Source organism: Myotis brandtii, unplaced genomic scaffold, assembly GCF_000412655.1.
Source record: "Myotis brandtii unplaced genomic scaffold, ASM41265v1 scaffold583, whole genome shotgun sequence".
Classification (NCBI taxonomy): Eukaryota; Metazoa; Chordata; class Mammalia; order Chiroptera; family Vespertilionidae; genus Myotis; species Myotis brandtii.
This window is the reverse complement of record NW_005370191.1, coordinates 1252769-1266773: the sequence shown is the minus strand read 5'-3', so window position 1 is coordinate 1266773 and position 14005 is coordinate 1252769. Positions and strand designations below refer to the sequence as shown.

Sequence of the window (14005 nt, the reverse complement as noted above, 5' to 3'; positions counted from 1 at the left end):
GTGCACCAGGCCTCTAGTTATGATATAAAAATCTGTCTGAGATAAAATGGACAGGTGAAGCCATCTAGATTAAAGGCATAAAATTTTAACTTATTTATGAATTCAAAACTTCCCTCCTACTGCTATGATGCTGACAATAAAGTCAAAGAACATTTTCAATTAAAACAATTCTAATTTTCAATTAGAATTAGAAATGGGAGGCTAATTTTCCAAACATTTTATTGGTCTTCCTTTTAATTTTGAAAGCCATGTAAACAAGTAAACCATGTAAACAAGTATTGTTATCCAGAGATGGAGGAAATAACACTGTGTTAACTGAGTTCTGGGCTAAAGCTGCCCTAGTCACTTTTCAACATCCTCTCTCTCCAACTTCACTCCTGCCACCTGAAACCTAGCAACCTCATCTCTCTCTTCCCACATCACCTTGGACTTCTTTCCAAATCTGTTGTCCAAATTGCAGTCAGGATGACTTTTTTTATTATATAAACAGGATCATGTTACTGCTCCGCTTAAAACTCATTCATAGTTTGTCTGTTAAAGTCCAGAACCCTTCACATAATCTACCAGGCCTCTACCTGCCTTTGCAGCTGGGTGACCACACTGGTGTATGCCCTTTACTCAGGTTTAACTACTGACTACTGACAGTGTCTTCGTTTGGACAATGTAGTGCCTGGCCACTCCTTACTGCCCTCTCCTCTTCTTGTTCACAAGCATCCGCCTCTGAGCCTGCCCAATCCTACCCATTCTACACTTTTATGCCCAATGGGCTCTGCCTTCCAAGCACTTACCACACCTAAAATTCAATAATTACTTGTGTAATTACTTTTTAATGCCCACATTCCCACCAGACTCTAAAGTTCATGAGAACAGGAAGTTATCTGATTGCTTTGCTCACTGCTCTAGTGCAGTAGCTCAGCATGGTTCCTGAGACATAGCAAGGGGATGGTGTTTAAGGTGCCAACTAAGAAATTTCAGGGAACAAGGGTCAGAGCAGTGTGGAAGGAGAGTGTGCTTTGGCTAAAGTAGCAGAATATTTATAATAAAAAGCATCTTAAAATACTCTGAAATTAATTAGGGAATGCAGAGCAATCTGGTAGCAAATGAGAAAGAACACATACATCAGATCTTAACTAGTTTAACTATTCAGAGGACTCATCAGGATGAGTGTGTATTTAAATGTTGATTAAGTATCTTTAATAAGAAGGAGCTTTTCAAAGGAAAAATAACTTTGGGATACTGACTGTGGACGATGAAGAAGAGAGAAGAGCTGAGTCACACCACTGAAGGAGAGGAGGCAGGAGGGGGACGGGTAGGAGTGGAGGGAGATTCCATGCTTTGTGCTGAGTGTGTAAAGCTTGGGATGCCAGCAGGACAGCTACTAAACCGAACACAGCTTTTGGATGTCAGTACCAGCCACAAAGCCCAAGGCCCCTGAAGTGCATATGCTGGTCTGATGAACCCCAAATGCTAAGTGTCATATAAATGTCTGTGCAGGCAGGTAAATCTTTATAGAGTGACATGAAGCAAAATGAGAGTTCAGAGAATTATTAAATGGCCCCAAGTCAAGGAAAGATACATTCTGTTCTCTCACCATTGAGGTCGTTAGAATGCTCCAGCGTGCTCTCCCTCAGTGGAAAGTGTCAACCTCACAATTAAAGCCAGAGACCAAAAAACCTCAGAAAACATTTGAAGAAATAATTTGATCCATTAATTCATTTGACAAATATTTATGGAGTTTCTGCTACATGGCAGGCACTGGGGTAGACACGAGAGAAATAATTAGGGACAAGACCACATTGCCCCAGTCACTCTACCCAGCCAGAAAGGAAAACAGCTGAGTCCCAAGTAGCTGTAACAGAGGGAACACAGGCTGCTGGGAGCGGGGCATGTGTGTGTGAGAAGGACACACCTGAGCCAAACCTGGAAGGTCAGGTAGCAGTGTCTCAAATTTACCTCAGGAGTGAGCTGAGCTGAGAAGGGGCCGGGCCTGCTGGCCGTCTGGAGAATGGGCTAGAAGGAGGCAACCCTGCAAGCACAAATCCTGGCGTCGCAATACTGTAGACATGAGGAGGGAGGCCTGAATTGCAAGTGGAGGGCAGAAGCTGGGATGGAGAGAAGTGGATGGAATACAGAACATTCTGAAGGAAGAATGGTCGGAACTTGGTGACTCAGTGCTCGGCATGTGCAGCTGGGTAGAAGATGGTGCAGCTCCCCAGGTGAAGGAACTCAGTAAGAAGGCTTCCTCTGGACACACTGGGTGGTTTCAGGGTCCCCATCAGCCACCCTAGAGAATATGTCCAGGAGGCTGCTGGATATTCAAGCTGACACTCAAAAGGGAGAACTGGACAGAGATAAAGCTTTCAGAGCTACTGATGTGACCTTTTGCCAATTCGGCTATGGAGGACTCCAGAGTGGCCTTGGGTTGACGGACTCATTGTGTCCTTCAACATGTCACACCTGTGCTATGCCAGGCCCTGCTCCAAGTGCTGGGCATAGAGTGATAACCCAAGCTTTCCTCAAGGAGCTTTCATTTGAGTAGGACCAGCAGATAAGAAACAAGAAAACCCACAAATAAATAAAATTTCTGGAAGAGGTGGCAAGTGGGGACTGGTCAGTCAGGTTACTGTGCCAGTCTCCAAGGCCTGGGACTCGGGCTCTGCCTCTTCCTGGGGTGGCTGGTTGGCTCTTCCTGGGCTCCTGGAGCTGGGCCACATGGCACAAACCTGAAATACCAGTCTCATTATTCCCAAGAGCTTCCTGTAGTTTTCTGAAATAGCATGAGTTGATGTTTCTTGAAACTAGAAGACTTAATGCACCCCACCAATATTTCTGGGTTTGGCGGGACTGAAGCCTGAAGCACACAGACAGTTAAGGCATCTGACTCTCCACAACTGTGTGACTGTCAGTAAATGCAACGCTATTGACCAAGCCCTTCCTGTAAAGCTCAGCCGCAGGATTACTTCATCTGAGCAGCAGGACTCCAAAACACAGGTAGAGTGCTCCCAGCTCCACTCGTGCTTCTCGAGGAACTTGTGAGAACCGTCAGACCACAGCATGTGTAAGAAAGAAATACCTGGGATGTAGGTAAAAGTGATCTAGTTGGCATGCAGATGGACTTGATTGACTTTTATTACAGAAAACATCGAACATTATTTGCTCCCATCACCTTAAGCTGAAATTGCAAACTTTAATTCTGCAGCCAAAAATGATAATTACAAAGAATATCACCAATGGGAAAAATGCTGATAGTATAATGTTAAGTGAAAAAAGAAGAATGTAAATATGTGCCCAGAGTATGATAAAAATTCTATAAAAATAATATACGAACATGATTAAGGTCTGCTCAGGCGGAGATCATTGATGAAAAATATGTTCTCGTTTTTCCTATGGGAAATTAGGATGGAAAATAATGGCAGAAAAAGAAACCCAACAATTTGTTAAAGTGGCTGCCCAGCTGAGAAACTTCACTAAGGAAAAACCTAAGTAAAAGCTGGACTTTAAAAAAGGAGAGTGTAGGGTATTTAGAAAACAGCAGCAAAGACTCTGGGTCTTTGGCAAAGATGAAACAAGTCAGACTCCTTTCAACTAAGTCATCAACACAAAACTTGCATTTGCATAAGATCATGCCAGTGGGACCACAAAGGTGCCAGTACCTGAGAAAAGACCACATCACAGGCATCCAATATCCATTTGCTGTGAAGAAGCCTTTTCATGAGCCTCAGCCAGTCTTCAGGGAACCCCCAGTTGGTTACAAACTCTTGCAGAAAGTCAAAAAGCCAGAATTTGGAACTAAGTGCTGGATAAGCTCCTATGACAGCAAAAGTTTAGAACAAAGAAAACCATTCTCTACCACACTCTTCCATTTCAAAGATGAGAAAACTGAGGTCCAGACAGGAAAAGGAATGGGACAAAGACCTCACAACAAGGCTCTGGCAAGAGAATCTGAATCTCCCTACTTCCTGTCCAAAGTGTTTTCTGCTGCCCCTTGCTTGGGGTGATCTCTTTTAATCCCAGCTCCCAAATGGTACAGCAAAGCCCACAGGAGACCTGAATTAGAATGCAAGTTCAGATATAAAGGAGACCTGTAGCTGTTTTGCTTTGTTAAAGTAGTTCTAGTCATGTCAGTAATCCACATACAGTACTTGGTTGTAGCTAATTGGGTTACCACTTGCCCTTGGCTATAAACTTTAAGTGAAAAAGTGGCCAGAGGTTACTGGCTCCCTGGATGACCGGGGAGGGGAGTGAGGTATTCGAGGTATCCTATTAGGGCTGTTCCTGAATGTGGAATCAACCAGCCCAGAAGCACGAATATCCATGACATCTGCACAGCACTCCACAGGTTCTACTTCTCTGTGAATTGTGCAGCATTTTATACCAAAGCTCCACCGATTTGAGTTTCCACATTTGCAAAAGCGTTCACTGGAGGTTATGTGATGACTTTAACACAAGTATATCTAATTTCCATACCTACCCAAAGTCTGGGTTTTGGAGAATTCCCAGAACTCCTTGGTTTCTTGCCATTGATGGTGTAATTCTCTTAGGAAAGCTGAGAAGAGTAAGCCCGCAAAACCCACCAACTCTCCAGACACAATGCCCACCGGGGGGTTATCAGTGCATGGGCTTACCTGGAACATCAATCAATCTTTTGTAGACATTCAAGAAGGCTGCCTCAGCTTCTTTGCTTCTTTTACTCAGTGCATCAATCTGAAAGGGAATGGAAGAAAAGAAAAACAAAGAGCTCAAAATTTGTCAAGAGGTAATTTAAAAATCATTACGCATCTAGTAAATTCTCAAGGCAAATGGAAGTCAGATTTCTCCAGGTAGATGCCGGACAGCTGGGCCTGCAGTTCTTAGAGGAAATGTCTATAAGCATACCAAAGGGGACAAATCCATGGGCTCACCTCCTGAGGGCGCACAAGTCAGGGGCAGCGCTCTGCTCCGAGATGAAGCCATTAGCAACACTCTGTCCCATCACCCAACTGATTGTGGGCTTTCCATAGAGAAAATGGCCCAGTGCCCTTCCTGGTCTCTTTCCTTCTTCTGCCAGTATTTACTAAGAGTTGACTGGACATTGTGCTGTACATTGTGCTGGAGGCAGGGCAGAAAGGGACAGCAAGTATGTAAACAAGTAATGAAATCCCAGCCGGGAAAGTGCTGGGTAAGCAGAGCCATGGGGCCACAAGAAAGGGACATCAAGTAGGAAAGTAGGTGGTGATTGCGTGGTCCTCAGGAGCTGTCCACCAGGGTGGAAAGAATACAGTTCTTAAATCGGGGGATTCATATATCATCTTTAAGAATTTTATGAAAGCCAAGGATTGTCCTCCTAGAAAAATATCACCCCTCCCCCTGTACACACACACACCAAACACACAATTATGCATTCTATTTTAGGACACTCACATATCCTGTCCATGGAATCCAGGTTAAGAACCATGGATGGGGCTCTAATATACCAGGGGATATAGGAGTCTGCGGGGGTGGGAACATGGACACATGGGGAGGACTGGTGGGTGGCAAGACCAGACAGGTGAGGGGTCAGATCATGAAGCACCATCGGTGCATGTGGAGAATGAACTTCATTGTCTGGTCAGGAAGGGGCAGAAAGGAGGCAACCATTCTGAGGCTGCTGCCTTTGCCCAGATGAGTAATGCACAGGGCAGCTGGGGTGGGGATTTAAGGAGAGGAGGCCAATCAGAAAGATTAGGGTCCCAATGAGTTGATGTGAGGCACAGAGGAACCAGGCGAGTCAAGGATGAAACCCAGGTTTCTAGCTAAAGCAAAGGATGAGTTTCTGTGATGGTGGCTAGGACCAATTTGTCTCATGAACCTCACCCAGCTAAGCTCATTTCCCTCCAGTGTAAAGTCTATTCATCAAAGAAAGGTGACTCTGGAAATACCAGATCCAAAGAGCCTCTGACTGTTAGATGGATTCAGTATGTATTTTGCTCACATAACGCACTTGCTGAGACAACAGATCACTTTTTACACCTGAAGCATGCAAGACGCTACATGCACGAAGTTCATACTGGCTCAGGAAAAGGACACTAAATTACATATTCCTTCCATCCCCTCACAGAATTATACTCTCTGTCTCCAATGTTATTAAAGAGGCAAAAGGATGTGGTTTAATGACAGGGTCTCTCACCTGAGACAAGCAACAATTTGTTGAAGGCTGAGAGAGATCACCTGATTAAGGATGGGAAGACCCTGAAGAGTGGGATGCAAGGCTACCGGGGCCGGGTCTTAGGAAATCCAGTGCAGAGCAAACAAATGCAATGCAGCATTTCCACTTCTAACAACTGTGCACCAAATTTGCTATTTGAAGTCAGTTGTTTGCCCCCTGTAAAATAAGATTATGATTTAGGTCAAGTTTTCAGAATAATCCATGAGGACTACTTAAATAGGATTAGTTCTCTTTATTTTAAAAATAAAATGTTTCTCCTTTGATTAGGAATTCATGCTCATTGTATAATTAGAAAAATACCAAAATAAAGGGAAGAAAATTAAAATTATAATTCTGCTATTCACTGGTGAAAGTCACCCCCTGTCTGGTCTGCAGTTCCCTTCGATTTTTTTTTCTAATTAAAATAAACATACAGTTGTATGAAATATAGGCATAGAGGAAAACTATAGAGACAGAAGGTAGATTAGTGGTTGTCTAAGGCTGGGGGCAGGGAGGATGGGGGTTTGGAGGATGACAGCTAAGGGGTACAGGGTTTCTTTTTGGAGTGGTGAAATATTCTACAACTGATTGTGATGATGGTTGCACAACTTCATGAATATAGTAAAAGTCAATGAACTGCAGACTTTAAATATGTGAATTATATCTCAATAAAGCTGTTAAAAACGTGTGTGTGTTTGAAATCAAACCATATGCAAAATTTCATATTGTGCTTTCTTTCACTAATGTATCATAAATTTTTATAATATCTATTACAAATTTTGGAAAACGTCTTAAGAGTACAATTTCAACTGTCGTTAACCACCATATACACACACAGGGGTGGGCAAAAGTAGGTTTACAGCTGTGAGCTATTGTAATAATCATAACCTGCATGTCTTTCCCCACATGGACAACTGTAAACCTGCTTTTGCCCACCCTTGTAGATGTTGTGAGTAATGATGGATAAGGAGCTGCCTCTCCAGGTGTCTGGAACACACCCATGTGCGGGGGCTTTCTCTCACCTGAGAGCGTGTGCCTGTGGGGAGCAGAGTATCTGCCCAGAAAGCAGGGCAGATGCCCTGGCTGCTCTCCGTATCTCTCGACACAGAGGCCCTCACTTCCCAGGGATTTTGACTGAGTATACAAAGGGTGGCTGCCCCTCTGTGGTGGACAAAGGATGGGATCTGGAAGGATCCTGAAACGCCATCTTCAATTTCCTGTCTGTGTTGTTGATGGGACATGAAGGAGGGGATTGGCAATCTACACAGCACATTTGGGAACTGTTATGGGTTGAACTGTGCCTCCGCCCAATACCCATGAATGTAACCTTATTTGGAAAAAGGATATTTGCAGGTGACAAGTTTAAGATGAGGTCATTAGGGTGGGCCCGAATCCAATATGACTGTGTCCTTATGAAAAGGGGAAACTGAGACACGGAGACCATCACTCACACAGGGAAAATTCTATGTGAACATGAAGGCAGAGATTGGGGAGATGTGTACACAAGTCAAGGACCACCAGAGATCAGGCTGGGAACAGATTCCCCTCACAGTACTCAGAATGACCCAACCAGACCAACACCTTGATCTTGGCCTTCCGGTTTCCAGAACTGTGAGACATAAAAGTGTTTTTAAGTCACTCACTTTGTGGTACCTTGTTACAGCAGCCCTAGCAAATTAATACAGGGACCAGGATTCTGAGCCCTCTTCCTGCTCCCTTTTCCACAAATAGAAAAAAATTCAAACCCAATTCTGAGAGAACAAGGCTGGGCCAATGAGTTTAATTAATTCATTAAGCAACTGGACTATGAGGTTTCTTAAGAGAGGTGATGAGCACTCCATGTGGTTGAGTTTCTACTTGACGAGGTCCCTCCATCCCCCTTATAAGATTTTCAAACCCAGAAGAATTTGCTGATTCTGGGAATTTTGATACTTTCTATGCTTGTTCACTTTTTTGACTCCTCCCCATGTCCAGGCCCAGGCCTTGGAGTTTGGGTTTTGGTCTATTCTCTGTCAGCTCCCTCTTCTCTGTGGTGGGATTTCCCTTGCTGTCACCTGGGACGTCCTACTTCTGCGTGTTCATTTACTTGAATGCCCTTCACTTGCATCTCTGCCTGCTGAAGACCTATCCATGTTTTGAGGCCCAGTGCGAGCCCCACCTCTCCCAGAATGTGTGTGCCGGTTTCCTTCTGCTGGCATGGTTCTGAGTTTGGAGGGAGGAAGGCGGACTCTGGAGCCAGGCAGATCGGCCGCACCTGCCTCCCCGGGCTGAGTGGTTAGATAAACTCATAGCTTGGACAGGGAAGGACTCCATGGCAGTGACTTTGTCATGTGCAAGAGCTCTCCTCCGGTGAAGCCTGGGAAGTAGAGGCCTGTCTGTCCCCTTATCAGTCTGTGAGTTAGGTGAAATGGAGTATCATCCTCATCTTTATGCCCTCTACCCTCTACACTTCCCTGCGCTAGGTGCTTGGGCCCATGTGTTGCCTGCCTTTGAGATGGTGAGCCAGGGCTCATTGTGACAGCCCCTCATATGAGGGAAAGAGGTTTGCGGTGAGGTTTTAAGGCACAGATGGTTAAAAGTAGGACCTGAAGTTAGACATTCTGGCTATTTAATGTGCAAAGACAGCCTCAGGTAGACATTCTGCCTACCATTCCCCCTCCCTTAAAGCCATTTTGAAAAAGGGCAAGGACAGGTGGCAGGACTGGGACAGATCCGGAGAAGCTCTGACTGCTCAGGCACTGGCTCTGGATAAAACCTGTTCTGCTATAGGGATCAGCCTCTCCTCCTGCCACACCTCACAGTCTAGCCACACCCGGCTTACTCCCAGTTCCCTGAATACATGAGCAATTTCCCCACAGCCTGGAAGGCGCCTCCTAGGAATGTTCCTCTGATCCTTGAGGCTCAGCTGATCCATCTCTCTGCTGCCGCCACTCCCATCACCATATGGGATTGCTCCAGAACTGCAGATAATGCTCCCTTAGGAGATCCTAAATTCCTTGAAAGCCCAAACTATGCTTTCGCCTCAACGGCCTTACTTCCCAAAGACTAGTACATAGTGGGTGTTCACTATATTTTTATGTGTGAATAAAAATTTATCTAAATTGGTCAACAAGTGAGCAAATGGTTAAGGTATCCAGTTTTAAATCTTGATGAAAATGCTTAATATGTAAAGAGTCTTTTGTTCAGTAAGCATTTGTTTCACATGCTCATATGACAACAGCCACTTGGCTGGAGCAGCACAAGGCACACACCTGAGGGTGCTCTGTGTGGTGAGCTATGCCTTTACTCTAGCAAGATGCCCAGAGGCTTCTACTGCAAGTTTCCTGGATCCAATACTTACCTTTCCAGCAACATCACATTATAATCCTGAGTTTGGTTTTTCTATAACATCAATTAAATTAAAAAATAAAGGTCTATATAAAGGTTCTAAATCTCAATCAATATTTGCTTACAGTGGTATGAAAACTTAGAGGCTGTGTTTGTAGACCAAGTTCATGGATATAAATTGCAAGACCCCTGAGATTTAGAAGGGGTACGAAAGTGCCCAACCATTTCGGTGCCAGTAGAGTGGCACTGGGGAGTTTGGGGAGTCATGTGTAACGTTGAATTACTGCTCCCAATCACTGTCCACCCTCCTTGTAGGAGGCATCTCTGCCCATTACCATGTGACCTGTGGTGTTTACAGCACTTTCCACATGGGTGCTTTCCTGCCCCACTGATATCAGGCCTGATTGAGCGAATTGTTTTGATCAATGGAGTACAAGTGACGGTGCCATATGCCACATCTGAGTTTACGATTTAAGAATGACTGTGTGGTTCAGCCATTGAACTTTCTCTCTCTGCTGCGAGAATAGCATGGCCTGATAGGAGCTTCTTCTTCCACTGAGCTCTGGAATGAAGACAACACATGGGCCCAGAGCTGTCACAGTCAATCCACAGCCAACATGTAATATGAATGCGGAATAATCTTTCATTGCCATAGGCCACTGAGATTGGGGTTGCTTGTTACTGCAGCACGATCTAGTAAAGGAGTCTAATTCAAATTCTAAGAGACAGTCACATCTCTAAGAAGAAAGCACAAAGAAAAAAATGAAGAATAAACATGAAGGCCAAAGGATTTTTGTTTGTTTTACAGCTTGATTATTTTTTGCCAGGGGCAGGGCAGGGGGAGGATGGCATGACAAAGTAAAAAGGGCACAGGGTCGGAAATCAGAAGACTGGATTTAAGACATGGCTCCATCATGCATTTTCAAATACTGAGCTAGCTATGTACCCTCTGCCTCCTCGAATGTTATTTTCTAAGTCTAGGGAAAGGGAATGACAAGAATGCTTGCCTTGTAGGAACCCTGGGAGAACTGCATGAGACAGAAGATGTGACAATAGTGCGGAGCTATTCATGAGCTAGTTTTCAGCGTTGGGATAATTATTGACCTATGATGTATTTAGAAGGAGAAACATCATGCAAATATGTCTAAATTAAGCATCAAAATTTCAAAGGGTTAGTTAGAGGAGAATCCAGTCAAAGCATCAGCTATTGTACAAAAGAAATTGCCATTTTTAAAAGAATGTAACCTGTTAATAAGACTGCCTCTTAAACAGCATTTACAGTGGGTTGTTACAACTTTTTAGGGGTATGTTTATGTCTTAAAATGATATTCCCTGCACAAAATCCCTCTCCCACCTATAACTCAGAGCATGATTGGGTTTGAGGCTGTGGGGGTTGTTATGAGAATTTTCAATAAGAGTCTCCAGTTTTCAGCAGAGGAAGGAAATGTGGGGAGAAAAGGACAAGCCTGCATTTTAACTGGAAGACATTTGCTTAGAACTGAAATAAGAACAAAGTAGTATAATATTTACAGATGTGTAAATCCTCTTTTTCCCCCGGCCTTAACCACCAAACAAACAAGAAATCCTGCTTGCTTGGCTTCAGAAATCAGATTTCAGAATTAAAATCTCTTCCCCTTCTTTGATGCTTCAGCCTTAATTGAAGATCCCAGGATTTCCACTGTGGACACTACAGACCAGGACCCAGTGGATCTTGCTAACTGTAGCCTCTTCTTACCACAGAGCATGATGTGTCCTTCACAGTGGCCCCGGGTCTTTGGGGCTCTAACGACTTCCTGTCACTCCTAAACTACAATCCACATCCTTAGGCTGGGGTTCCAAAACCCTTCCCCACATGGCCCTTGCTTACGCTGCCAACTGACCATGCTTTTCTACTCCAAGTCTTGGTCCCCTCACCATGCCATGCTCCTCATGCCTCCAGGACTTTATGCCCTAGGTCCTCTGCCCTTCACCCCAGGCACAGGGAATCCAGTTCTCCTTTTATGAGTCAGTCTAGGGGACGCCTCCTTTGTGGTGTCCCCCAGACTTCCCCAGGCACCGCTGGTCACTTGATCCTTGTGCTGCCTGAGCACTTTGTAAATCCCTCTTTGCCCACTTCTCACACTGCACGATGATGACTCATGTCCACAAGCTGCTTCTCAACATCTCTGGGGTCTGTCCCAGGCCATGGCAGCGGCACCTTCCTTTCTCTCTGTCCCCAGCACCCAGGTCTTAGCTAGCACAGGAGGCTGCCTGGGAAATGTCTATGAAGAGCAAGGGTGGGTTCCAGGCAGAGAAGGCTGCCTAGGCTAAGGGATTCCTTGAAACTCACTGCTGAATTCTGTAGCATTGATTACTTTAGAAGATCAGAGTGGAAAAGGCAGTTTCCTATAATTAAAAGCTTTACAAAAAGCTTTTACTACCCACCAGAGTTTAGTCTAGTCTGAAAAGTGGGAAGTCATGACAACCAAGTTCTGATCTAGTTTAGGGAAGAGCAAACTGCTCTTGTCAGAGTAAGAGAACCCTGGCGAGGCAGCACCAGCAGGAGACAGAGAAGGGAGGGGCTTTCCGGGCTGGGGATGAACTAGCCAGGTGATGTAATCTCTAAAGTGGAGAAAAATAAGACTTCTTCATGGGCTTTTGGTAAGTACAGCGCCCCCCCCCCCATATTCTCGGAGGTATGTTCCAAGACCCTCAGTGGATGTCTGAAACAATGGATAGTAGTACCGAACCCCATACATACCATGCTTTTTTCCTATACATACATACCTATGATAAAGTTTAATATATAAATTAGGCAAATAAGATATTACCAACAACAATAGAATAATTGTTAACAATACACTGTAGTAGAAGTTATTTGAATGTGTTCTGATAGGTAAAATAAGGTTTACTTGAACACAAGCACCGAGATTCTGCGACAGTTGAGCTGATAACCAAGACAGCTACTAAGTGACTAACGTAACGGGTGGGGCGCCTACAGCGTGCAGACGCTGGACAAAGGGATGATCCAAGTCTAGGGCAGGATGGAGCAGGATGATGTGCATGCTACTCAAAGGGCGAATAATTGAAAACTTACGAATTGTTTATTTCTGGACTTTTTCATTTAATATATTTTTTTTATTGTGGTTGACCCCAGGTAATTGAAACCACAGAAAGTGAAACGGCAGATAAGGGGGGACTACTGTATTAAAAAGAAATGTGTGCAAAGCGCCTACAACTGGGCCTAGCACTTGGTGGGCATGGACTATCCTTGCAGCAGCTTTTACTACTGAATGCTGTTTGTACACTGGTGACTCCAAAGCCTCCCTGAGGGTGACCCCGGTCTGTGTGCCACAAATGTTGCGCACCCAGTTCACAATGACAGGATCTTTCATTTGGACACTGAGGTACAATAAGCAGGCTGCTGCAGGCGCCCCAGCGCTGCCCAGCTAGTCTAGCCCCACAGGCCACATACAGAGTGCCCTGTCACACCAGCTGTGAGGCACAGATACAGACAAATAGTGGGACTTTTTCCAAAGGCTCTGGAATCACCAAAAACGCATGATACAGGAAGACTGGTCTTGATACTTGCCCACTGCTATGTACTCTGAAATGGGAAAGGCTCATCTTTCCAGTGCCACCCAGGGCCAAGAGCCTGGATACAATGTTGGAAAAGCAGGCTTGAGTCCCAGCTCCAGCACAAACGTAGGAATAGTACCTCAGCCACCAAATTAACCCCTCTGTGCCTCAACTTCTTTGTCTGCAAGTGGGGGGAACATATCTTGGTTGCTGTAAATGGCGAAGGAGTTGCCATATGGCAACACCCCTTCTCAGATGTAGAAAACGACCAAGTTACTAAGAACCAGGCCCCTAAGCAAGGATAAGAATCCCCCACCAAGGATATGATGACGCCTGGCACACTGCATTGAGGCTGGGCATGAGGCCTGAGGCTATGCGGTCAGTGGAAAGAACGCGTGCTTTGAAGGAACACAGACTTGGGTTTGAACCCAGCCCTACTTGCTGAATGACCTGAAGGTGGGTTACTTAAACTCTTTATGCCTTGATCTCTTCATCAGTTTGGTGAATAATTCCCTCGTTGCTGAGGTGTCATGAAAATAAAATGGAGAACCTCCCATATCAAGTATTCAATACAGTATGGAATCTACAGAAACTGAGTAAAACATCAGTAACCTTCCTCAAAAAATCCAATCCAGCATTCTTTCCATGACACCATAAATTGTCCCCGTTTGCTGTCAAACCAAGCAGAAAGCCAAAATGATTAAACTCTTAGGGGACAGACACTTAAACAACATTTAAGATACCACGGTGGCAATGGTGCAATCAACAATCCACTCTGCCCTGGGAATTTATAAGCTAATGATTTAGAAATAAACACGGCCCATTAACAGAATTTTCAAATCGATGCACTCTGCTGGTCTAGAGGCCAATAAGGATCAGCAAGAGCTGCAAGGATATGAGAGAAGTTTTGTCTCACTGTCTGGCTGCAGAATTCTTTCAAGAGCAAAACATGAGTTG

General features: G+C 44.7%; 1 protein-coding gene across 2 annotated transcripts in view; it reads right to left on the bottom strand.

The window, feature by feature from the left end:
- The window catches only part of CUX1 (cut-like homeobox 1), a 339346-nt gene that overhangs the window by 160373 nt on the left and 164968 nt on the right, over positions 1-14005 (bottom strand). For both annotated transcript variants that reach the window (XM_014550122.1, XM_014550123.1), the window contains exon 4: positions 4626-4704. In XM_014550122.1, coding sequence (XP_014405608.1) covers positions 4626-4704 — 79 coding nt within the window. The remainder of the gene's footprint in view (positions 1-4625; positions 4705-14005) is intronic.